The sequence below is a fragment of the Pezoporus occidentalis genome, unplaced genomic scaffold, assembly GCF_034315485.1.
Source record: "Pezoporus occidentalis ecotype Australia unplaced genomic scaffold, CSIRO_AGI_Poc_V1 ctg118, whole genome shotgun sequence".
Lineage (NCBI taxonomy): Eukaryota > Metazoa > Chordata > Aves > Psittaciformes > Psittacidae > Pezoporus > Pezoporus occidentalis.
The window spans coordinates 218,058-243,050 of NW_026912972.1; the positions used below are offsets into that span (position 1 = coordinate 218,058).

The 24,993-nt window shown below is 44.7% G+C and overlaps 1 protein-coding gene across 1 annotated transcript in view; it reads left to right on the forward strand.

Annotated features, from left to right (window-relative positions):
• Window positions 1-10,678: 10,678 nt before the first annotated feature.
• Window positions 10,679-24,993, forward strand: part of LRRFIP1 (LRR binding FLII interacting protein 1) — a 108,064-nt gene continuing 93,749 nt past the window's right edge. The window contains exon 1 of the mRNA XM_062642233.1: window positions 10,679-10,849. Within this exon, the coding sequence (XP_062498217.1) occupies window positions 10,760-10,849 (90 nt within the window). The 5' untranslated portion in view covers window positions 10,679-10,759. The remainder of the gene's footprint in view (window positions 10,850-24,993) is intronic.

Consider the following 24,993-nt stretch of genomic DNA (forward strand, 5'->3'; position numbering starts at 1 on the left):
GCATGTAGAGGAGCAATGAAAAAAAAAGAACAACAGTGTTATTTCTATTGAAAGTGCTTTGTGACACTGCTCTGGCCTAAACCACAGAGCTGGGGTTTCCTAAATCTGCTCTGATGTTATACCTGCACCAACTGAAGCTGCAGCAGCAAGGATAGAGCAGTGTGAGCTCAATAGATACGGTGGCTTGGAAATCCTTGCTTTTTCAGAAAGCCATGTATCTATAATGCATGTGCATACATATGCAGGCATTTTAGAAAGTATGGGCTGCATATGTGATAGTGGCTGAATCCTGCTATTGTCCTGTGCTTTATTCCAGTGGCTTTAGGGCTCTGGGCTGCACTGAAATGCCCACAGTGGCCACAGGTCACTGCTAACCTGATACAAGCATCTGCTGCTGCAAACTGCTCTCTCGATAGGCTCTGATGGGCTGCCTCTGTATTAACAGGCTTTCTGAGAGCATTGCCTGTCATGTTGATGCAGGCGCAAAAGCAGCATTTGCTATTGCGAGCTCTGACTGGACAGAAGTGAGGGTATGGTCAGATTTAGGCAGCTGGCTTTGGGCATGCAGATCCCAGAACTGATGGTCATAGGAATGTGGCTTTTGTTATGACCTTGCCTAAGTGATTTTGGTTCCTGGGCCAGCTGTAGGAAAACTTGTCTCTGCATTGCCAGCTTCAAAGCAGCTTGTGTGTCAGTATATATATAGCACGCTCTGCTTTTGGGATGTAACTAGTTTGGTTTAGCAGGTACTGCTATAAACGAGTCCACCCATGGTCCTGATCCTGCTCTTGCAGAGGAGCTCTCTTCACTATGCTCCTTGGAGCAAGGCTCCTCAATGCTGACTGCTGGTCTGGGGAGCCCTCAGCCATGCTTTGAATGGAAGTGCTTTTTCTAAGCATCTTTCTCTTTGCTGTTTCTCCTTTTCTGTGCATGCAGTAAGATCAACTAGAGTTCAGCTCTTGAGACCTGAAGACTCAGAGCAGCCCAATAATGATGATATAGGCAAGGTTTGTCACTGCTGCAATGGAGCATTGGAAGATCATTTTGTCAGTTTTGAGAGGAGGAAGGGTTGTGTTTTTCTTAATGAAAAAAGACTGGGCTCTTCCCTGTTGCACTGATAGAGAGTTAAGAAATATTTTGAGCATTAGTGGAGTTGTAATGATGAACAGATCATTTACACAGAGGCTCGAAACTGAGCGTGCTGTGAGCCACTTTGGGCTTCTGAAACACTAGTCTTCCTGTATTAATTATTAACATCACTAAAACACCCCAGAGATTAGCATGGAAACATTAAACAACCTTCATATTAATGACTCCCAGATGATAAGTGATGATGAAGCATGTGTTAAAGACCATCAAGGGAAAATAACTACTGACTACAATAAACATATTAAGTATAGTGGCATTAAATTACAAGAAGAATACAAGTGTGAACCACAAGAAAGGCTTTCCTATAGCACTGCCCACAGTAGCAAGGCATTTAAAGACACAGGTAATACTGTTTACACCTTTCAAATTACACTTTGACAATAAAGAGCCTTGAAGGACACGGATGTGCTGAGGTGAGAAGTGTCTGCCACACACCTCCTTGCTCTTGCAAGGAGCTGCGCTTTGGATAGAGACTGTTGCAGTCAGTGGGTAAACCTGCACTGGTTTACCTGCTAGTTCAGAACTTAAGAGATGCTACAAACAGCCTCCGCTGACCCTGCTGGAGGTGGGGTGCAAAGCGATTTAAGAGCAGTCAATGTTCCCCATTTCATAGAATCATAGAATCGTTAGGGTTGGAAAGGACCTTAAGATCACCTAGTTCCAACCCCCCTGCCGTGGGCAGGGACACCTTACGCTAAATCATATCACTCAAGGCCTCATCCAGCCTGGTCTTGAACACTGCCAGGGATGGAGCATTCACAACCTCCCTGGGCAACCCATTCCAGTGCCTCACCACCCTAACAGGAAAGAATTTCCTTCTTATATCCAATCTAAACTTCCCCTGTTTAAGTTTTAACCCATTACCCCTTGTCCTGTCACTACAGTCTCTAATGAAGAGTGCCTCCCCAGCATCCCTATAGGCCCCCTTCAGATACTGGAAGGCTGCTATGGGGTCTCCATGCAGCCTTCTCTTCTCCAGGCTGAACAGCCCCAACTTCCTCACCCTGTCTTCATACAGGAGGTGCTCCAGTCCTCTGATCACCCTTGTGGCCCTTCTCTGGACTTGTTCCAACAGTTCCATGTCCTTTTTATGTTGAGGACACCAGAACTGCACACAATACTCCAGGTGAGGTCTCACGAGAGCAGAGTAGAGGGGCAGGATCACCTCCTTCGACCTGCTGGTCACAGTCCTTTTGATGCAGCCCAGGATATGGTTGGTTTGTGCACGGGTGGTTCATGTGTGTCTAATAAGTAAATCACAGCTTTTGTGGCTCCTTGTAGTAAAAATGCCTGTATCAGACATTTTGCTTATCTCAGACTTCATGTTCTCTTTTACTCAGCAGACTTTGGCCAGGAAACCCCCTGTGAGTCCAGCCCACCTTACCAAAACAGCTGTGATGCAAAGACCTTTGCTTCCTGAAAAGCCTGGAAACAGAAGAAACAGTTCTGTGGAGTAAGAGCTATCGTTGCCTAATGAGGTGCAGGTTGTGCAGCATTTTACATTGTTAAAGCACTTATGCACCCTCTTCCACGTGTGTGCTCTGCTGCCTGCCATAAGCTCCTTGTGTTGCTTTTTTGCCGGTGGGGATATCACGTTTGGGATGGACCTTAACCTCGATGGTAAACCTGGTGGTAACTGGCCAGCTGGCTTAAACTATTAGGCATGGACCAGCACATGCTTACAGAGTGATCACACATGTTCCTTTAGGAACTAGGCTAAAAATGGCTCTAGGCGGTACCTTCCTGTGCAAGAACTACAGAGAAGCTCACTGACGGCCAAAAGTTGCTCTCAGCTCAGTAATGCCCCCAGAAGTGTTTCATCTGTCTGTGTCTGTGAGACAGTTGTAATGAATGCAACTGAAAGCAGTTTGCCAGTGCTTGGAAAGAGAACTATTTAAGCAACGCTGCCTAGCAATGACTTGGAAAGTGCCTGTGGGTGTGGATATAACGTTATTTTCTCTGAAGTCCCCACCCAGCTTTTGGATGCACAGTACAGACATGTTCAGAAGGCGTTTTGATGATGGCTTTTACCTCTCCGTGCTTCGTAGCAGGCCGGTGGCCACATTGTAGTCTTGCTATTTTCAGGTCACATCTAACTGGCTGCTTTTCAGCTGGTTTTTGATCTTGTGCCCTGGGTGTTACAGACATGGTCTGTAAAGGCACAAGAATAGAAATTATTTCATCAGTATGAGCCTGAGCAACCTCGTTTAACACGAGCCACTGCCTGAAGAGTAGCAAAGCAGTCAGCGTTATGCAGAGTTGAAATAAGTCATCTGTTGCCAATCAACTAGGGAAGAACAAAGATGCCTCGAGGGGGGAACCATTATCTGCTGTTACCTGGAGAAAAGCCATCTATAATTGAAAATTGTATTAAAGATTATTTTGGGAATTTGTAATTAGTTGAATGGAGCCACTCGTGCTCAGGATGTTTCGGAAACCTAAACTTGTAACTGCCCAAAAGAGGCCACCGCCAAGGAGCGATTTTCCTGCCTTTCCTCTCTGCCACCACAACTACAAAGTCAGGGAAGATGAAAACTTCTGCAGAAATTAGGTTGGGTAACAAAGGCAGAGGCTGACAATCCCTGGGGAGATGCCAGTGCCTGGCCCTACGTGGCTTAAGGCTGGAACCCCTGAAAAGAGCAGTGATATACCAAGTAGCTATCCTTAGGGAAGTGCATAGTTAGGAAAGGTGGAAGGCAAAAGTAGGGAAAAGAAAGGATTTGTGGTTGAGAACATTCTGTTTCTGCCTCTGGCATTGGTTTCCAGCCTAGTCCTTGACAAATCATTCAGTGGCTATGGAGGTTGGTGGTTCTAGATGCAAGCACGCATTTTTGTCTCTGTCCAGTTTCGGGTACTCCATGCTGTACCTACTTATCTACTTATTTTTACATACAGCTGAAACTGAAGGGTTCTGTGGCAACTCACTGTGTATGTGTGTGGGAATTATCTCTTTTGTTTCTACAGTTGGAGGAAAATGAAACACTGGAGAATTTGACAGCATTTGCCTGGCTGTTTTGGCTCTTTATTGATGGAGAACAGAGGAGCTAATTCCTTCAGGTTCTTACAGGGAAGGACACAGAGGGTTTTAATGCTGTAATAATCAATGCTGCGGAAAAGCCTACAGGGAAATCACAGAGCATGGCAACTGCTTCAGGGCTGGGATGGGGGGCAGTAACTAAGGCATGAATTGGCTTGGGGGTGCACAGCCAGGCAGAAGGCAGGGACAGCGTGCTAGGCAGATGACTCAGTCCCACATGCCATTCATCAGTCACTGTCATGGAAAAACAGGAATGCTGGGGATGCCAAAATGTGTTATGACTTAAAATCAGATGTACCAATGCTAACACGCTGTAACATCTGAAGTGTTTTGCCTCATTTTGTCTGAAGTTTTGTTATCGTTATCTTCTTTCACTTCCCGGTTTAGGCAAGCTTCTTTGTTTTAGGAAATGATAATGACCTCCCTTCCTGCCCTGTAAGTGATTATCACAGCTGGAATCTGAAATCCTTTAGCACCAGCATGGCTTATTTTAGGTGAGCCCCTGGTTTGCTGCTGCTCTGTGTAGGTGGGTGATCAGAGAGGTGCAAGGGGATGGGGTAGCAATGAACAGCTTCAGCTCATAATGCAGAACCATGAGACATCAGACACAGGTGCCCTTCCATCTGATGTGAAGTGGTTGGAACTCTTCCCTGAGGCTAGATGTGGCAATTTTTCATTTTGCTATAAAATAGGCGAGTGGAAAATACCTCTCCCCTGACAAGCATGAAAGATGGCTGGAAGGAGAGCATAGCTAAGTTCTGCTGTGCTTGAGAAAAGGAATGTTTTGCCTCTGATTTGCACTTTGGATGAATCTGGATGGATTTCCACAGGGACAACAAACAACACCTCCTTTCCCCTCTTCCACTCCAACTGAGGGAGTTAAACTGTGATGTGGTTTCACATAAGCTCTTCCAAAATGATGTTCATATGCCATTTTATGGAAAAGTATGACTAATTAGGACAAGCACTTGGTCTGCAACAAACAATTGGTTGGGTTTAGACCATGTGTTGTGTCTATGTTTTACTGCAGTCCAAAACAACTGGAGTTTAAGAAAACCTGGAGGGCCTGACTGGAAAATGTGGCTCAATTTAACTCTGCAACATTTGGAATGGGAGTGGAAAAGGCCACACAGCACGGAGCAGAAAAACCACAGGGAAAATAAGCAGCATCGAGCCCTTGTAGCAAGGCCACGTGATTCCTCATTCTCGTGTCTCCACGCTGTCACCAGCACAATGGCAGGAGGAATGCTTTGATACATTAATCCCAAAGTGATGCACAGCCAGTTCCTCAGCTGCTCCAGCTGATGTAATGCATTGTTTTTGCTGAAGCCATTCTGATTTCATCTGGCTGACGGACCAAGTAGTTCAGACTATGGGTTTGGACAGATGTAGAGGCTGTATTTCCAAATTAAATATGTATATTGATGTCTTGCCTGCATTCCACCCAAGCTCTGGGAAGAAAAGGCAGGGGGCATGCTGGTCTTGTCATCACAATGCCCAAGTGTCCCACAGTCTGGAATGGGTTTTATCCCCATAGAACTTGAGGTAGGAAACGAGGAATGGTTTTATGCTAGGTGGAAGAAACATATGATGTATTTTCTTCCAAAAATAACCTGGGGCTCTCTTAAAACTTAGCTTTTTTACATGGTAAGAGGGGAGGCCAAAGGAGGAAAAACAACCAGATTTTGCAGTGTGCTGTGGCAGGCTGGGAACAGCAGATAGGAGTGCAGATAGCAAACAGCAAACCATAACAGGCTGTGTTCTTCACAGCCTAGGATAGGTTTGGCTCCCTGCAACTACAGCTGCTGTGGAGCTGGCCTTGCTTTGCTTTGCTTTGCGCTGAAACACTCTGAGCTGTGGCATGCCTGCTGCTAATTAGATTAGCTCCACAGAGGTTACCTTGAGTGAGTTCCCATCTGTAGCCCGACATGGGAAGTTTTCAGTGAGCTCATTGACAGTTTGCAAACTGCAGGTAAGTTCCCTGCCTGGCACAGGAGCAGAGAGCTTGCATATCTTGGTCTGGGTGAAGCCTTATGTCCTCGAAACAGGAGCACCAACGGGACCAGAACAATCTCCCTGGGGCTGTTGCAGTGTCAGCCGTGATGGATATTCATGTCCCAGATTTAGTGGCAGGGCTGAGAGCCTGCGGTATTTGGGCTAGTGCTCTTTAAGGCAGACAGACTCTCAGTATAGTGCTTACCACAGACTTAACGTACTTGACCCTGGCTACCCAAAAATTGCTTTTGGATTCATGTCCAGAACTTTGGCAAGAAACCTCTGATTTCCAGACTACAATTATATACAACCTATTTAGCTGTATGCTTTTGCTCTAACTTGGCTCTAAGCTTTACATAGCATCATCCCCACCCCTTTACTCCAAACCAGTTTATAGAAAAGAGATGCAGTTGCTCTGCCTTTGGTTAGACAAGGCAGCCCTTTCTCATCTCAGGAAAGGCCCTCCTGCTGATTATTCTAGGAATTGTTCTCTTTACAGCTATGCAAGTTTAAGTTAACATGGAAAAGCAGATTTGCAGGCATCGTTTTAGGTAAAGTCTTGTGGACAGCTGTGCAATGGTATAAATATTTGCACTGATAGACCCTTACCTGAGGTGCTCTAACAGTAAATGTATTCTTTGGTGTTTGTGTTGTGATGGTGGCACACAACTAACCTGTGAGCAGTTTATGACCCCAGAACTTCCTCCTCTTCCCCCATTTACAGCTGATGAGATTCTGAATTTAGCCCTTGGCATGGTACGCATTGTCTGCTTGGTTTCATTCCACTTGTTTCTCATGTCCTTAAACTCTCTGCATTCTTATGTAACTTTATTATCTTTTATTCGTGATGCTGTTTCATCAGCATGTTCCATTAGGGTGCTAAAGAAAATGCTAAATGAAATCAACCCCAAAGTTAACCTTCAAAAAACTGCCTCCAAAGGAAGAATCTTCTTCAGCCTTGAAAGGGATCCAATTCTGAGACCTCAAGATCCCCAAAATGGCATCTTCAGTGACCTGTAAGAAATTTACAGATGAAAAGCTATCTCTCAGGATATGCCAAGGTGACTGGAAAGGGCCAGCAAGTCATTGAGGGATTTTCACAGGATGAAGACAACAAATAAGCCCTCTTCAGGAGAAAAAACCACACTTTCGCATAGCAAGTAAGTCACTGTTGGTAAACAGGGAACAAGGTAACCATCTGCTGCTGTTGTGGGGTATTTTTTTTCCCCGTCCTCCTAAAGCTGGGCTTGGAACCCACCTCTTTATGGACTGCATTCTCCTTGGTCAACCCAAGCTCAGGAATCTCTTTTCTGAGCCTTCTGGAAGAGAGTTACCAGTCACAGCTTTGCCGTCATGAGTTGCTATGTGACTGGAAGCCCCAGGCTAGACACCACAAAGCTAAGCAAGGTTTCCAGCATCCCAGTGCTCCACTAATGCAAATAGAGACTCTACTGATTTGAAGAGATGAAGCAACAGTAAAGGCTCTCATCTGGACAAAGCCTGCATGGACACTACCAGTCCCCTGATCCCTGTCTTGACACCAGTTAGATCCAGCAACAACATCTGAGCACTTTTCCTGGGAGGTCTGATTACCTGAAGAGGATCATCTTGGGCTCTTTAGGAGGTCTAATAAAGGGGAAGCCCTTTAGTTGCACTAGTGGATTTTTTAGGCAGTAGTTCAGTGCCAGCACATACTTGTCTGTGATGTAATTTTCTTCCCTTAATAAATCCACAGACCCTGCTGGATATCACTACTGTTATGTTTGCAAAATGTTACAGTGCTAATGGAGCCCTGCTTGTTTTACCTACCTTGGCAATATGAAACGCTGGCCTCCTAAGTGTAGGTTTTCCAAGGTATTTAAATGATCCATTCACCTTGGACTAATGTACATCTTGTTAAAGCTGTCAGACTTCATTTATGGTTTAGCTGGGGCTGTGATCTCGTGATGGAGCAGAGAGGTGCCCTTGTGTTTTCTTTTGACACAGTCAGCTAGCTACTGGACTCCCCTATCCCAGGGTTTGCTGCTAATAGAGGTGTAATTATATATTGCTCCACAGCATATAAACCCATCCATTTTATTATGTAGAATTGGCATGTTGAGTGCAATTGGCCTGTTGAGTGCAGCAGCAGCAGTTCTAACAGCTGATTGCTTGTTCTGATTCTGAAGGGTGAGGTTTTAAAGATGGGTTGGTTTAAAAGCAGCACAGAGGGAAAAACTGCATCTTCAGGGTATGCTCTGCATGAAACAGCCTCCTTGCACACCGGATACTGGAGAATGAGGTGCATGTTGCGCATTTAAAGCCCTTTAAAACTGGCATGGGATACTCAGTCTTGTCCAAGTATCATTAATCACAGTTATAAGTCTCAGACAAAATGAGCCTTGACTTCATGTTGTTCCTTAACATAAGAAATGTACATTTCAAGTATTTTATTTTCATCTGCGCTCACTCCACAGTGCAGTCAAAATGAATGTGTGAAACATTATTTCACACTTATTTGGACAAATTCTGTATGTATAATATTTTTATAACAAGCTGACTAAAATGAAGAAAAAACACCTGTATGTGCCTGGAATACAAGAATAAAGAAGGGTTTCTTAGACTGCAGCTCACGTTCAATGTGTGATTTGAAATATGACTGTACTCCCCTGATAGTTTCTTCCCTTCCAGTCTCTTGGCTTTATTTTTATTTCCCTCCGGCCTGCCTCCTTCCCTCCTTCGTCTTCCCTCTCCTCTCCCTTTCCCTCTCTTTTCCTTCCCCCTTCCTTTGTTTTTCAGACATAAACCTGTCTAATCCAAGACTGAGTTTTGCTCTAAGGCCAATCCTCTGTAAGGATTTCAGCAGGCAGCACTGACGCACATCTACTGCACCACTGAACTGGAAATCCCTTGCATGGATACAGTGATGCAGTTGCACAGGTGGCTGAAACCCTTGGGTAACACGGACCTAAAAATAAGGCACTGCACCACCTCTTCAGCCAGAATTCCTCAGAGGGCGGGGGCCAATGCAAGGATAAGGGCTCACGGACCATGTAGAGCCTGCAAGGAAGCCAGTGCTAAGCCAGGTCTTGAGGAGGTGAGGTTGGCTGGAGTGGCTGGTGAAGGGAAGCCTGTGGATATCTAGGAAAGCCAGGCACAGCAAGGCTCACATTTAGGGTCCCTGCATTGCCTTGCAGAGTAGGTGCTGCTTTTTTTTTCCACTTGTGTGGGCTCAGAGTAAGTTTGCTGCCAAATCTCAGGCTATGACACCATGTTTTTGATGCCCAGTTCAGGCAGAGAACTCCTCTATGTGCTTCTGCTTATGAAATAATCATTTGTTTCTTGTACAGATGGATAGTCCCAGGCATGAGAAGCAATGTCAATGCAATACCAGAAGAACCACGGTTCCCCAAACAAGTGTAACATGAGTGGTGAGTGCACACAGCCGAAATGCTATCTGATGAAAAAAAAGAGATGGTGTTTGGCTGCTCTGAGAAGGTGGCAGATCCTGAACTAGAGCTGGAGTGATGGCAGGCTGGGGGAGAACGTGGGCTTTGGGTTCTCCCCTTCAAGTGATGTTAAACAGGAGAAAACAATCAAAAGTTCAGGGATTACTGTTCAGTCTGCAGGACCCAAGGCTGAGGAGGAGATGTGCCTCACAGGGTGGCTGACTGGGAGGGCTTTGTTAGGAGCTCTCAATCACTCATCTGCTCTGGAGTCAATGGCTGCACCTCAAAGGTCTGCACAACCTCTTGCAAAGTTCGGACCACAGCATTCCCACGCGTGATAAAAAACTAGGGCTTTTCTTCTCCTCATACAGCCACCACTTGTTTTACGCTCTGATACATGCCCTCGTGGGAAAGGATGATACATTAAACTGCTTGACACAGTTTTGAACTTGACGATGACCCAAATCTCAGTTGTTGTTTGTGAAAACCGCCAGGTAAACATCGATCAAGCTGGCCGGGCCAGGCAAGTGCTGCCTTTTGCCTTTATCAAGTTTGAAGTTTAAAAGTGAGTCACAAGGACTAAATGCAGCACGTGGGTCTTTGTCAGCGAGGGCTGGGTGGGTTTGGCAGGCCTTTTTTTCTGCCACACATCTGTGTAACGTGATTAATACCCTGAGCTTGAGAGACTTACAGCTCGCATGTAAGGAATTACTGTGAACATTGAGGTACGAGGGCTGTGACAGGGATTCCAGAGCATACACGCTCCTTGCCCATGTGAATTCGTTAAGCATTGATTTATTTGACACCAGAATGAATCACGTTCACTTAACGGGAGCAGACGGACGAGCAGCCCCGAAGGGCAGTCACCGGGACGGGGCCGGGCCAGGGTACCGGGGTCCAGCGGCGCTGCCCAGGGCCGAGGGAGCCGCTGCGGAGGCCGCGCTGCGAGGGGCGCGGGCGGCCCCGCTGCCGCATCCCGCTACGGGGGAGGCGGGCTAGGGACATGCGGCCGCTCCCGGCCCGGCCCCTCAGGCCGGGGGGCGGTGGCGGCGCATGCGCTTATCGGGGGGCGGCGGCGGCCGGTCTGTTCGCGGAGCCGGCGGGCGGCTGAAGCGGCGGAGGCAGCGGCGGGGAGCGGAGCGGCGCGGCCATGGGGACGCAGGGAGCCGGGCGGAAGCGGCTGCCGAACCGGGAGCGCCTGACGGCGGAGGACGATGCGCTCAACCAGATCGCCCGCGAGGTGAGGAGCGGGATGCCGCCGCCCCACGTCCTCCTTTCTCCCTCTTCGTCCCTCCCGTGGGGTCCCCCAGCAGCCGCGCAGGCGCCCCCGGGCAGCGGGCGCTAACGGCGGTTCAAGGGCAGCTCCATGAACCGCAGCATGGAACTCGCGTTCGCCGCGGGGGTGCCGGCCCCTTCTGTCATCCCCGGGCGCTGCTCGAGTCTGAGGTGCTTGAAGTGTTCATCCGGGAGGGTACCGCGGCAGCGCGGTCGGAAAGCCCTGCGCCAGCCTCTCTGTGCGGGGAAATGAATTGTTGTGCTGCCGCCGGGGTGGGTGTTAGTGAGTGGGAACCGGGAAATAGGCCACGCCGGTTTCTATGGATGCAGATACACGAGAGAACGGAAAGCAGGAGATTGCGAGATGATGCTGAGATGCATGTGCAAGTGTGCAGTCGAACTTGGAAACTGGCTTATTGTCTGTATTTAATGACTTCGGCTTGCTGCTCAGTAGACACTGCGTTGTGCTTGATTTGACTTTAAACGCTTAAAACCAGCTGATACCTGTTTCCTTTATACCTCCTTACTCTTGGGTACCGTTGCACCGGTTCAGTGGCAAACGGGGTGACATGAATTTGGTTTTTATGTTTACTGAATGTGACACAGGTCGTTCTGCATCCTTGTTCCTAGTCTTCTGATGGGGCAGATGGGCAATCCCAACCTTAGATCAGGATAAGCAGCCGATGTTGGCTGCTGCTGGAGGTGGCCATCGTCTTCCCCTAGCATGGGTTATGTGTGTGTCATCCCTGCCTTGCGTTGGTCTGACCCTCACATGGGTTACAAGATTAATTGCTCTTCTAGAAGAGATTTGAGTCTTGGTTTCTTTTCCTGAATCACGTTTGCAGCAGGATCAAATGATGCGAACGTGCAGCTTATTTTTAGTGTCAACTGGCTGTTAGATTGAGTTAGCTGTAACACCGTGCACCTCATATGCATCAGCAGTGGCAGCCCTGAGGTGGGAAGCCTTTACTATTCTTGTGTACCATTTTGAAGTGGTTTGTAGCTTCTTTGCAATACACACAGTAGGCTAATATGAGTGATTGGGATAGTGTTTCCACAAGCCAGACTGCTGTGGCAGGGATGGAGGTTGAGGTAGGAGGACAAGAATGTCTTGTGTCCTGGACATAAGATAGCAAGTATAAAGTGATTGTGCTGTCTGTTGGAGTTTGAGTCATGATAACACCCTAGGAATTGCTTTGGGATGTGGGTTTAAATTCCACACCTGTGTCCTGGCTGTGCTGCCATTTGATCAAAGAAAGCATCAATCTGTAATGACGCCTAAATTATCCTTCTCTGTATCACATTTCTCTCCCACTTTCACCTTTCTTTAGCTGTTATACTGCTTTTCACTGTATTGAGCAGTGGTTCCAGGCTCCAAATATTGTGTTGATTCGGTTTGTGTTTTTTTTTTTTGTGGGTGGTTGTGATTTTTTTTTTATTTTTTTAATTTTTTTTTCTTCTGGGGACTGCTTAAAGAACAGCTCCATTTGGTCAAAATCCCAACACAGTCATGTCTTTTATCTTTTCCCTCGAGTGCTAAAACTCTGAACTGCTAAGTTCAAGGTTCAGCATTTTCCCATATTGTTTTAACTCTCTCCATTACTCTGTCTTGGGTTTTAAGCACTCATAATAGTTTTGTTGTTTAACTGCCCATTCTCCACACCAAAGGTTCAAGATGAATCCTTCCCCATGATCTTTAGGACTCTTAAAAATGTAAAGCAAGCCTTTTGTCTCCTCCTAGCAAGGGTGCTGGGAGTCTTCATGGCAAGAAGGGTACAGTGATTACTGACATTTTGTCTCTTGCAGGTGTTTAGGCAAAGCTGAACCAAAGACATGTTGTGTTTGTATGTGGGTTTTCACTCTTTTCTTTGGTCTTCCTTTGTTATCCAAAGCTGCAGATGCTTGCAAGTTGTTAGCAGATTCCAGAATCTCATTTTGCTGTGTTCAGATGGGAGCCTAAAAGAGCATCTGAGCCCTTATTCAGAGAAGTACTTTTACCTTGGGATCTCTGGGAGTAAGCTGAAATGCATTCATCTTCTGTCCTTTTGCTTTTCCTCCAAGGGATTGTGCTGCTTTGACACTTAGAGTGTTATTTTGTAACTTTCAGACTGTCCCTCAAAATCAGCAGTTCTTGCTGTACTTGTGTGGTTCTGTAACCAGGATGTCTGGCTCTGTATGTGCAGTCTTGCATAGACCAGCAGAGAGCCTTATGCAGTGAAGAAGGCAGCCCTTACTCCCACGGGGTGCAGGAGTCTTGAGAGGAAGTAACTAAGCAAGTGGAAGGAAATGGTGAAAGTGAAGCTTATTCTAGTGTTGGGGTTTAGTAGCAGTGTTAGTGGTGTTGATCAGTAGTAGTAAGTTTTAATGTTTGAGGCAATTTCTGAACTAGATCAGCTGCCAGTAGTTTACCATCTTGTCTAGACATGTTTAGAGCAGAAAGTATAGTTACTGTAAATCACCTTGCCCATCAGGTCAGTACCAGACCACTAAATCTGGCTGGGGAGTTTCTGACTTGCATGGTAATTAAATTGATGACAAATAAGTCAATATAGTTAACATACAGACTTGGAATGTCATGTTTGTAGTGGGCACAGATGATTCCTCTCAGGATTTGCTGTGTGCACACCTAATTTGTAATGTATGTACATTGGTGAAGTTTGTTTTTTTGAGTGTCACCTCTTGCAGATGAGAGTGACACTGATCAATGATTGGCTCTGCTTTCAGACTCGTGTTGACACCAGTAGGTTATTCTGTGTTTAGGTCAGTGGAAACTTTTGGGCTATTTTATTCTCTCTGTGAATGCATGCCAGAAGTGTTAGCAAAATCTAGCAGTTTGATACTTCTAGAAGTCTGTGCCAGCACAGCCTGCAGTAATTGCATACGTGTACAGTCATCTTGTTCTCTTAGGCTGGTGTATGTGTGGTTCAGGAAGGCAGAGTCCTGTGCTGCTGAACCTTACAGGGACTGGCTTCCTGCTTGGGTTAGATAGTTTTGTTATGGTACCTTGAGATGTTGGTTAAAAAAGAGTGTTTCTCCCCCTCTCCCCCAAATTCCACTATGCTCTTTGCTCCCTACAGTAATAGTTAAGTGTTACTGCTCGAGTGAGTCCAGAGGAGGCCATGGAGATGCTGTGAGGGCAGGAGAAATTCTTCCCTGTGAGGGTGCTGAGGCGCTGGCACAGGGTGCCCAGAGAAGCTGTGGCTGCCCCATCCCTGGCAGTGTTCAAGGCCAGGTTGGACACAGGGGCTTGGAGCAACCTGCTCTAGTGGAAAGTGTCCCTGCCTGTGGCAGGGGGTTGGAACTGGATGAGCTTTAAGTCATTTTCACCTTGTTTTGGTCAAGTTTTGCAAAGACCTGTCACACAGCTCAGAAAAAAAATCCTGCTTTGTGCCATGTCTGTGCTAGAAATCTTCTCTTTTTCATCCAGAACTCTTTTTAGCTAGTAAGTAATTTGAAGTTAGTAACTCCCAGCAACATACCATTACTTTCTGTGACAGTAAAAGTTATGAAGGTTGCTTCTTCACTCTTTGTATGCTGTACGTCAAGGTTTCAAGAACTGTCCTCTACATACTTACATAATTACTATCTTTTTAAATAGCTGGCAGGATCAGTTTGTGGATTGATTGTTTCACTGAAGCTTTCAGTTTGTGCATTGACTTGCATTCTTAGGGATAGAAAAATTGGGATGTTACACTACTGTGAGGGAGCAGAAAGTGCAGGTGATGAGAAATAGCTCAAAATGTAGGTGAAGCCAGCCGGCTTTACTGGGTATGGTAAGGAGGCATGAAGTATCTTCAGAAGTCTGAAGTGGACTTTCAGAAGTCTAAAGTGGACTTTCAGAACTGGTGAAGAGGTGCTGTGATCTTCATACGTGGAATCTAAAGGCCTGGCTTTTGAATTGAGTGGATAGTTTGAGGGAGAATTCTCTGGTTTGTACAACAATTTGGGTGACTTGTGTAAACCAAGATGCAAACAGTTTGCTAAAAGTCAAAGCTAAATCAAGCAGAATAGATATTTATATGTGGGAGTGCAGGCCATGCAAACTTTCATTGAACTGTTACGCAAACCAGAGTGGTTACAGCAGTGTATTCCCTAAGGCTGTAATAGGCAGTGTCTGTGTGAGGATCTCTGTGCCTTGTTAGTATAGTGGGAAAACTTTTTTGAGCAGCATTTGGCATTAGAGATGCATGAAGCCTTTTGCAAGTCAGGTAAATGTTCCAAGAGAAGCCCTTGGAAACAGTCTGGTTTATGTAGGGGCAATTGCTTGCATTTGCCTTTTTTTTTTTTTTTCATTTTGTTACTTCTTACCTTTGAGTGTTATAAATGTATCAGCCCAAGAGAAGAAATTATCTGAAGAAGAATGCCTGGCTGTAATTCTCTCTTCTAAAATAGAACACTATGAAAGCAAGGGATGCTCATGGAGGGCTTGACTCAGCCTGGTTGACCTAAATATAGGAAGGAAGGAGGACTTTGTAGGCAATGCTTGCCAGCAGGGCATGGTGAATTGTTCCAAAATTGAGATGATGCAGCAGATGTGCTCTTCTTCATTAAACATTCCTTTTCCTTGATGTTTTACATCTGTGTATCCAACAAATGGCATTGGCATCATTTACAATCCTTCTCAAGGGGAATGTGTGAAGGAGCAGCTTTGGATGGTTTAAGAAGCGAGACAAAAATCTTAAGACCCACCTCAGTGTATTTGACTGGTGATTGTAGCCCATCCCCAGTGCACACTGCCTCACAATATGCCTATTGCAACTTCACATAATTACTTGCCTGGTTTTATGTCCTGGCCCGAGTCCTCTTCAGCTGTTCTCTGGCTGTCTGAGGAAGCAGCTGTTTAAGGAGCTGTGATTCCTATTTCAGTCAAGCAAGAGACTAACTACTGTTAGGATTAACAACATGGGAAGCCCAGCCTTTTTCTCTGCAAGCCCAAATGCTGAGCTTGCCTGCAGGATGTAATACTAATCATTACCTCATCTAGAAGGATGTTTTTCCAGGCCTCTCGCTGAATAAAGTTGGAGCTCCAGCGTACTTGCAAGGCTTTCAGCACTGTTTGGGTTTGGGTTTTTTCATCCTTGGTTGCAAGGAGCATAATCCACCCAGCACTTCAGGCTTATGAAACAAGGTATTTGTTCCTCTTGTCAAGTCAGCAGGCTGCCAGGAGCAGCAAATCTGACGAGCTAGACCTAAGCACTTGGAGGCAAACCTTAAAATAGCAGCTCTGAAATATCAGCTGTTGTCTCATTTGCATCGAGATACTTTTTGGGGGAGAAGTTGCCTGTTGGAATGGCTGGGAGGGAGGGTGGTGGTGACCAGAGAAGGGGAGCTGCAGTAAACCGTATTGTCCTTCAGACAGTTGTAAGGTGGCTTTGGTAGTGGTTTGCTTTTTGTTTTTAAATACTAGAGATGCTTCTGAGAAGGGAAGGTGCATAGTCATTCCATCACGGAGCTTCCTGTGCTTCTTGTGTTGTCTGGTGCTCTTGCTCATCAGCCTGGATTTACTAGAGAAGGTAGCCTTGCATGTAGTAGAAAAATACCTGATTTTGGACTTTCGTCACACAGTAAAGTTGAGGAAAGTGCTTAAGGGCTGCTTATGAGCAGACATCTGCTTTGGTAGGAGACTTGCCAGGCTGGTCAAGGCAGCTTTAAAGTAGATGTGTTGGGGAAGGGGGGCACCGATCCATCCCAACACTCCCAGTCAGATGCCAGCACCTATAATAAATGCTTGGAGCGATGCAGAGCTATTTCAGCTGCTCCAGCCAATGAGCTGGCTTCATTCGGAGCTCAGCTCAGATGGGGAATAAACAAGAGGCATCAGATATGTGTGCATGGCTACAGGGATGTGATATCATTGGCGTCACAGAAACATGGTTGGATGGCTCCTTTGACTGGAGTGTTGGAATGGAAGGTTGCAGGCTCTTTAGGAAAGCAGGCCAGGCAGACAGGGAGGGGGCAAAACTATATTTAAAAGGCATTGACATGGGTAGGCTTCGTCTTCAGTCCTGCAAGTCAGAGCTGGCCACTTCCTGGTGAATGTGTTTTTCATACCATGAGTAGCTGAGATGAACACAAGTCATTTTAATGCGATTGCTGGGTTCCAGCCTGGCACCTTTCCTGTAATTTTGGTTTTGGTTTTTAATTTTAAACTCTTAAAAGTAAGCTGCTGTAAGGTAAATCACTGCTGGTGGGCAGCTGCTCTGTGCAACTGGGCACTGCAGAGAGTAATCTCTTATATTGAGTAATCTGGTGCTCTGGAGCTTATTTGCAGGTACTTAGATATGGTGAGGATAAAGAGCCACCAGTGTTGCTACAAGGCAGCACTCAAAGGCCTGGTTGTAGATGCTTTAACTATTGAAATTAAGGCTTGATGTAGCATAATAAATACTAAATAAGGTTATACTTTGCTGGTGGGAATTTGAGGGTTTTAATTGTCATGGGGGAGCTGATCTAGTTGCTGTGCAGTGCTCACAGTGTGTAAATGACTTCAGGGAGGTGAATGACCATATGACAGAATTTTCTGTTATGAAAATGTAGATCTTCTGGTCAGGCTGTTTAAAAACTACTGCTGTTGGGAGGCCACAGAGGATATAGAAGTTGTGTATTCAGAGGCTGGGGAAAAGCGTGCAAGTAATACTTTCACACTGGTGGGAACGTGCCATAACTTTGACCACTGCACTAGTCTGACAACTGTCCTTATCTAGAAAGGTTGCTGGTTAGACCTCAGCTTCAAAGACACTTCCTGTGTGTATTTGGATGGGTTTCTAATTCTGCCTTCAAACAAAATTAACTAAGCAACATGAAGTGTGAAGGGCAAGGCTTGGTAGGTACTTCCTGATGAGCAGAGCCAGGAGCAGTTTTATGGCCTAACCAGCAAAGAGCTTTGGGTGTTGAGAGAGGGGAAGACGCAAGCTAACTCTGACTAACGCAGTTTGCAAAACGGAGGGTTATTTGTTCTGGGACATGGATGTATGCCTAAACAAAAACCAGGCAGAAGGGCGTTTATCTTGGTTAAGTGAAGCAGCATCTCCCAAGATGGATGTGACTCGTGCTTCAGCATCTAGCCTGTGATCCTGTCCTTCATCCCCATGATGTTTTGTGTTTTCCTGGAAGTGAATTTCTGGTACAGTGTGTGCTACTTAAGGGCATGGAATTCTGAAAAGGGGTGTGGGGGGTGAGGTTGTCTTCAAATCCTTTGTGAAATGTTTGGTTTTATTATCAGACATAAAAGTTTGCAGATTTTAACAAAACCAGTGATTTCTGGGTTAAGAAAGGATGGGTGTTATGGGTATTGACTGTAATTATTTCTAAAGGGCACAACTCTGATCTAAAGATTTAAGTGACTACCTCTGATTTGGAAGCTCTGTTGAATAGGTTGAAATAATTTTTGTTAATTTAGGGACTTTCAATACTGTTCAGTGCCAACAAAAATGAGTGTCTGAGCTAATTGCTCCTTAAAAGTTTCTGACCTGGAAAGTCAATTGCTTTGTGAGTATACTTTCAGTAAAATACACTGGGTAGGATCTGAAAAGAGGTGGACCTGTTCAGTCGCGTCTGCTTTGCCTTTCTGTGTTCCTGCCGCCTGTGAGCCGGCAGGTTGGCATGGGCTGTGGTTTTATCCTCCTAAATACTACTGCAGCATTTAAGAGTTGAGCTGGAGACAGCAAACAGGGAAAGTGATCTTAGAGTGCCAAATCCAAGCTGTGTTCCAGTCTCGGATGTGCTGGGGAAGCCTCTAGTTCATCGCCACTCTTCTTCACAGCTCTCCTCTTCCTGGATGTTGCTTTTGTGTGCAGGATGAGAGTTTCTTGTGTGATGCAACTTAATCCTGATGCTATACTTGGAAAATCACTGAGTGCCTTCTAGTTTCTCAATGCTTTGTGGGCCCCTTTGCTCTTTGAGAAAATACTGAGATTTTAGTTTTGTATTGTATGTTGTACCAGTAATCAAAGCCTTTGGTAAACCCGAATTGCCAGGTGCATCACCACTGCTGGGTTCCTGGTTTTAATATCTTGTAATTAAGTAGGACACTGCTTGTTATCATTGGCGTGTGAAGAAATACAAAAATCCCACTTAAGTTTCAGAGCAACAGTTTTCTTTCCTTTGAGCTGTTAGGAGGTCTATGTGAATGAGAGTGGGTTATTCAATTTGTATTCAAACTTCTGTTGAAGAAACAATTGAACTGCTTCTGGCTTCCTCAAAAATAGGCTCTTGGAGTTGGGTTTTTCCTACTTTGGAGTTTTTAAGTGTAATTAATGTCACACTGATTTAATCTTCCCTGGAATGGAAAAGCTTACTGGAAGCACGTTACACAAAGCAGTTTGTGTTTTTACTGGTTCAGCTGGTTAGTCAGTGCCTTCTGTTTTCATATTGCTTGCAAATTAAATGATGGTGCCTCTGTCCTGAGTGGTCCCACTGGTGACTCTTTGCAGACTGTTATCAAAATCCCACAGATGCCTTGAGTGCAGATCTCCTCACAGACAGAGAATGTAAAGGAATAATGTTTCTTTCCTCTTGGTCTCTTTTCTTGTGTATCTTGTGACCTTTCCTTTCATCAGTAGCTGGTTTCAGTCGAGTATTTTTTTCCTTTGCCTTTCTCTTCTGAGTACTTCCTGCGTCCCAATATATCCTTTCTCTAATCCTGTGTTTGAAAAGCCCATTAAGTTGAGTCTGTCTCTCTTGTTTTCTTTTACCAGCCTCTTCCAGTAGACAGAAACTAAATACAGGAGAATCTGGCATGCTAAAAGCTGGGTCAGGTTTTTAAACTTGTTCCCTCATGGCAGATGGATTTCAGACATCCCTACTTGGGTCTTCTGATTATGGAGTGTTTATCAGCTAACATACTAGGATGACATGAGAGCAATGAAAGGCTCTTGGTGTGTTTCACATGCAGAAAAATCCTTGGGCTCCGGGCTCCTATTGGGCTCTTGTAGCTTCATAAAACACATACTGCCCTAGGTTCAGGTATTTTGGGTATGGCTGTTTATACTGGTGCCAGTGTACTACAGCCTTCACCTGGAAATGATAAAACCTATTTGCTTTTACTGATTATTGAAGGTAGCAGCCTACTGGGTTTTGTTTTTTAATCTTTGTAATTGCTTCTTGTTTCTCCCTGATTTGCAACCTGGAAGTTGACTCAGTTGAGTTGCCAGGAGAGCAGATGACGTAACTTTGTGTTCCGTCTTACACTGGCATGGTTTTGGACAAGAAATTTAAACTCTAATGATCTGCACCCCTGTTGCTTTGCTGTGCAACAGAGCATTGCCCAGGAGCTGTTTTTTTTAAGATGCCCCTTCTCCCACATGAAGTGTGTGTGTGCTGGTCTTGATTTTCTTCCTTTGCTGAATGTGTTGCTGAACTCTAAGAGGATTTATGATGACAAATATGGTGCATCAACATCTGTTGAGAATTGAAGTGGGCTTTTGGGACGTTCTTTTGGTGACATCCAAAGGTCACCATTTTGAGCTATTTCATTGTCTGTTAAGTATGAAATGTAAATCTGCCTCCATACGAAATGAGTACATTGAAACAGTAATGCGACCTAACCTTTACATGAACTCTGCAGGAATCTAGGGGCTCTGGGAAATAGTATGCTTGTGTGTGGATACAAGGGATAATGTTGGTCTATCTAGAGAATGTCAGGGTTGTATTTATAGAGGGTTACACAGTGTTCTTTGTAATATTTGTACATTCTTGTCTAATTACCCAGGGGAAAAAAATACCATTATTTAGTGAACTAGAGCAAGTTAAGGAAGTTCCTCCATGTGCTGGTGAAATGCTTTTGTATCACTGATGGATGTATCACTACTGTCAGACTTCACAGTTCTCAGTCTAGCAGAAAGGCATCTAGTAACCCAGAACTTGTGTAACCAATCCACCAGTCTAAGCAATGTACCAATTTAGCATTGGAAAATAAAGATCAATGGGTTTGTAGTGAGCTGTGCTCTTACAGGGGGGCTCAACCTGTTAATACAGAAGCAAACCTTTTACAGAGATCTGCATTATCTGGAGTTTCTGCTCTGAGGTCTGCTGCCTGTGCTGCTGGCGTAACAGGTCTGCTCCTTCTGTCTTCCTGCTATAGAATCAATACAGTATGCAAAAAAGTAGTCTAGTATCTTGCATATGACCTCTGCATATAGTGATTAGGGATATACACCTTATGTGTAACACTTCTAAGATTGCTTGGTGTGCCTTGGGAGCTGGTAGGAAATCACAAGGGAGTTGGCTTTTCATTGTAATTTCCTCTAATAGAATGTGATTCTTAAAGGGCTAATCTTTTGCAGCTGGTTTATCCCATTCTCTCACCACTTCTTGTCACTTGCCATTTTTTGAATACAGCTGTTCCTGACACTAAACTAACTGATTGACACAATTTCAGTGTTAAATACACTGTGGGTGTGAAGATGAAGTTGTTAGATCTGCTGGGTGGGAATTGCTGTTAGGAGAAAAAAAAGGAACAAGCAAAGAAAGGACCTGGCTGGGGGAGGGCTGTCTCTGTCTTATGCCAGAGTGGTATTCTTTGATTTCAAGAACTCATATGGCTGTGAAGGTCTCTTTTGTTGTACGACTGCACAATGTGTGTGTAGCCTGGTAGTGTCTTTCAAACTGAATTCACTTGTTAGTAAGGGTTAGGACACAGATTCTCTGGGCAATCCATTATAGCTCAGACCCAGTTTGGATACAGTAATCCTGTCCCACCCACGCACAAAAGCTGTCCAGTCGTTTCTCAAATGATGCTGGGTTTTTAGCTTTAATCCGAGCTCTTGGGTTGTTCAGCACCATCTCCCTCTGCGCAAGTTGTCTTGGCACGTCCTGGTGCTCTCCAGGAATTCCTCTTCCTATGGGTTGTGGAATGATAGCAAACACGAGAGGATAATTCCTGTCTGCTGGCCAGGTGAGGGTGTCTTGTGGATACAGTTTTTTTAATTGGTTGTCATTGTGAGATATGGAGGAGAGTGAAAGGTGTGTGTATATATATATATATAGATATATAGATAGATATATTTCATAGGTCTCTTACAACGGCTTGACAAGTATGAATGTTTTCTCTGTGTAATTTCTTGCATGTGCTTTTTCTGCAAACTGAATGTAGAATTTGGCTCCCCTCAAGAGACATGGTTCGGGTGCTGCTCCTGGATGTTTGAAGTTTGATATTTGTGCTTAAAGGACAGAAAAATCCACTAAAGCACGATGTAGTAAAACCTGTTTATCTGTACTCTGCAGCATCCAGCTGTACTAACAAGAATGGCAATTTCATCAGGCTTTTGTAAGGTTGTTTCTGTGGACATAGACATGGTAAGCATGTGTATATGTTTTATATGTAAAATAAGGTGCTTCTCTGGTGATGCCTCTTGCAGGGTCCTTCATACAGTTTATATACTAGAATTCTGATCTTCTCCAGTACTTACAATGACTCTAGATCCTTCTCTCAAACTTCACATAAAGTCAGTGTAGTTGAGGTAATGAAAATCATTGCCTTACAAGTTATAACAATTACAGTGTATCCAAGAAAACATCATATTGTAAATGTAATAAAACTCTTTTATTACCAGATTGCTTTATTATCTCTAATCAGTCTGAAGAGCTAGATTTAATTAAATCTGCTTGTGGATGAGAACATTCCAGCCATGGAAAGGAGCTCTAAAGGTCATCTCCACAGTTTTGAATTTAGGATTACAAGTAAAAATCTGTTCTGTCTTCCATAGAATCCTAGAATGGTTTGGGTTGAAAAGGACCTCAGGATTATCCACTTCCAACCCCCTGACGCGAGCAGGGACACCTCACATTAAACCATGTCACCCAAGGCTCTGCCCAGCCTGCCCTCAAACACTGCCAGGGATGGAGCATTCACAACTTCCCTGGGCACTCTGTGCCAGTGTCTCAGCACCCTCACAGGGAAGAACTTCTGCCTTACATCTAACCTGAACTTCTCCTTTTTTAGTTTAAACCCATCATCCCTTGTCTTATTGCACAGCCCCTGATGAAGGGTCCCTCTCCAGCATCCATCATTTTCAGTATGTTTAAAAAAAAAAGTGTGTGGACAATTGTATGATGGGGAGGAAGCAAGGGCCACTCAAGGGACAGATCTGACGCTGGTGCAGAGCAAAGCAGCATCTGACAGTGCTGAGGCGCTGACACAGGGTGCCCAGAGAAGCTGTGGCTGCCCCACCCCTGGCAGTGTTCAAGGCCAGGTTGGACACAGGGGCTTGGAGCAACCTGCTCTAGTGGAAGGTGTCCCTGCCCAAGGCAGGGGGTAGAACTGGATAAAAGTTAAGGCCCCTTCCAACCCAAACCATGCCATGATTCTGTGACAGGGTCTGATGGTACAGCCTGAGCTAAGGGGCAGGTAACCCTCTGTGTAGTGTTAACTTGTAACCCTAGAAGTATCTTGTGTACTTCTGTGCTCGGGTCTTTATTTCTAGCGCTTCGATTGCCATGCTTTAAAAAAGGCTTTTACGAACTTAAAGGAATTAAGTAATCAAGTGTAAGTGGTAGGTGTGACTAGTCTTTCCAAAGATTGGAAAACCCTTTGATTTCTGTTCTCGATGAATTCTTGTTCCTTGAGAACACTGTGGGGTGCTTTGGTCATTTGAAAGTAACTCCAAAAGGAGACTTCATTTGTACTCGCCCAGGAGAACTTGTATTCAGGGTCAGGCAGGACATATTATTTGGACATACTGTGCATCACACAGTGATTTTATATACAGATACAACACATTTCTAGTACTCTCTTTAACATGCTAAGCTTGACAGAATTCCATCTGAGACACAGTAAGTTGTTACACTGGCTGGGTTTGCTACTTGCTGTATACTGGGGACAAGAGGGAAAGCATGGTGTGGCAAATCCAGATATTTAACATTGTATGTTGAATTATTTCCTTCCAAATAGAAATGGCTAATACAGTAGTTATGTGATTTGTTTACTGTCAGACTATTTTTAGTTTGCTTTTGCTTCAGTTCTGCAACAGGACTGCAGGGAGGCTGGTGCAATGGGATATAATGTTCATCCTAATACTGCCAAAATTGTGTATTTGTATAAATACACATTTGTATTTGTTTCCATTTGTATAATGGAAAATTGTATAAATGGATTTAATTTCCAGTTCTGTAGTGTTGCAGTAAGTTTTTTCCCAAGGTGTGACCTCATACAGGAAACACCTTGGGAAGTACAAAGGTGAGATTGGCTTTTATATAACATAATGGGTCTTGTGGACAGTCTTCTGCTAGAATTTAACATCTGAATGTTTCACATTATTAATTTGAAATAACTTTTCTTGCACAACAGTTTTAAAGCAGACCCTGTTCTGTGGTGCATGAGAACACTTAGCCTGGGGGGAGTCAGCAATAAATAGTTTTTATTCCCTAAAGCCGTGGCTCTTGGCCAGCTTCTGTGCTCTTACTCATCAACTGCTGCTCTTAATTCTGCCTAATTCAAAGTTTTCTTATCTCTGAAGAGCAGGAATAATTATTTATGCATGATTTGTACTCCCGAGTGTCCTTTCATTAATGAGACACTGAGGTTCCTTGGTTCTTGCAGGCAGTTCATTCGGGATCCTGGCTGTGCCAGTTCCTGTGTGACACACTGCAGTCCAGTCAATATAGATGTTGGCTTCAAAGGCTCCTTGTTTCTGTCTCTGGTTTTATTGGAGCCAGAAGGCCCGTGGCACATTGTAAGGCTGGCAGTGCTCAGTGCAATGCTCACTGCAACACATTTCTTCCTGTTAAAAAAAAGTCATCACATTTTCACCATAAAGGTGTCTTAAAAGCACTTCAAACTGAGAGCTGAGTCTGAACACAGCAATGAAGCTTCACTGTATTGATTTATCTCCTCGTCCTGGTTGGTTGCTTATCCTGTGCGATTATGCTATGTAAGAATGAAACCCAAGACAAAAAAAAACAACAGACTTACAGCTTCCTAGAAGTAGCTTGTCAAGCAGTGCTTGTTCTAGAAATGTGCTAGTTCAAGGGCAGGACTGAAAATCATGATAAGACCATCAAATGCTTCAGTAGTCAGATGTCAAAGTTCTCTGGGTTTGTTTGGCTTGAATGGTTTTTAATGTTACTGCTTACTGCTGCTTTTAGAAGATAATGTTCTGGGTAACTTCTTTC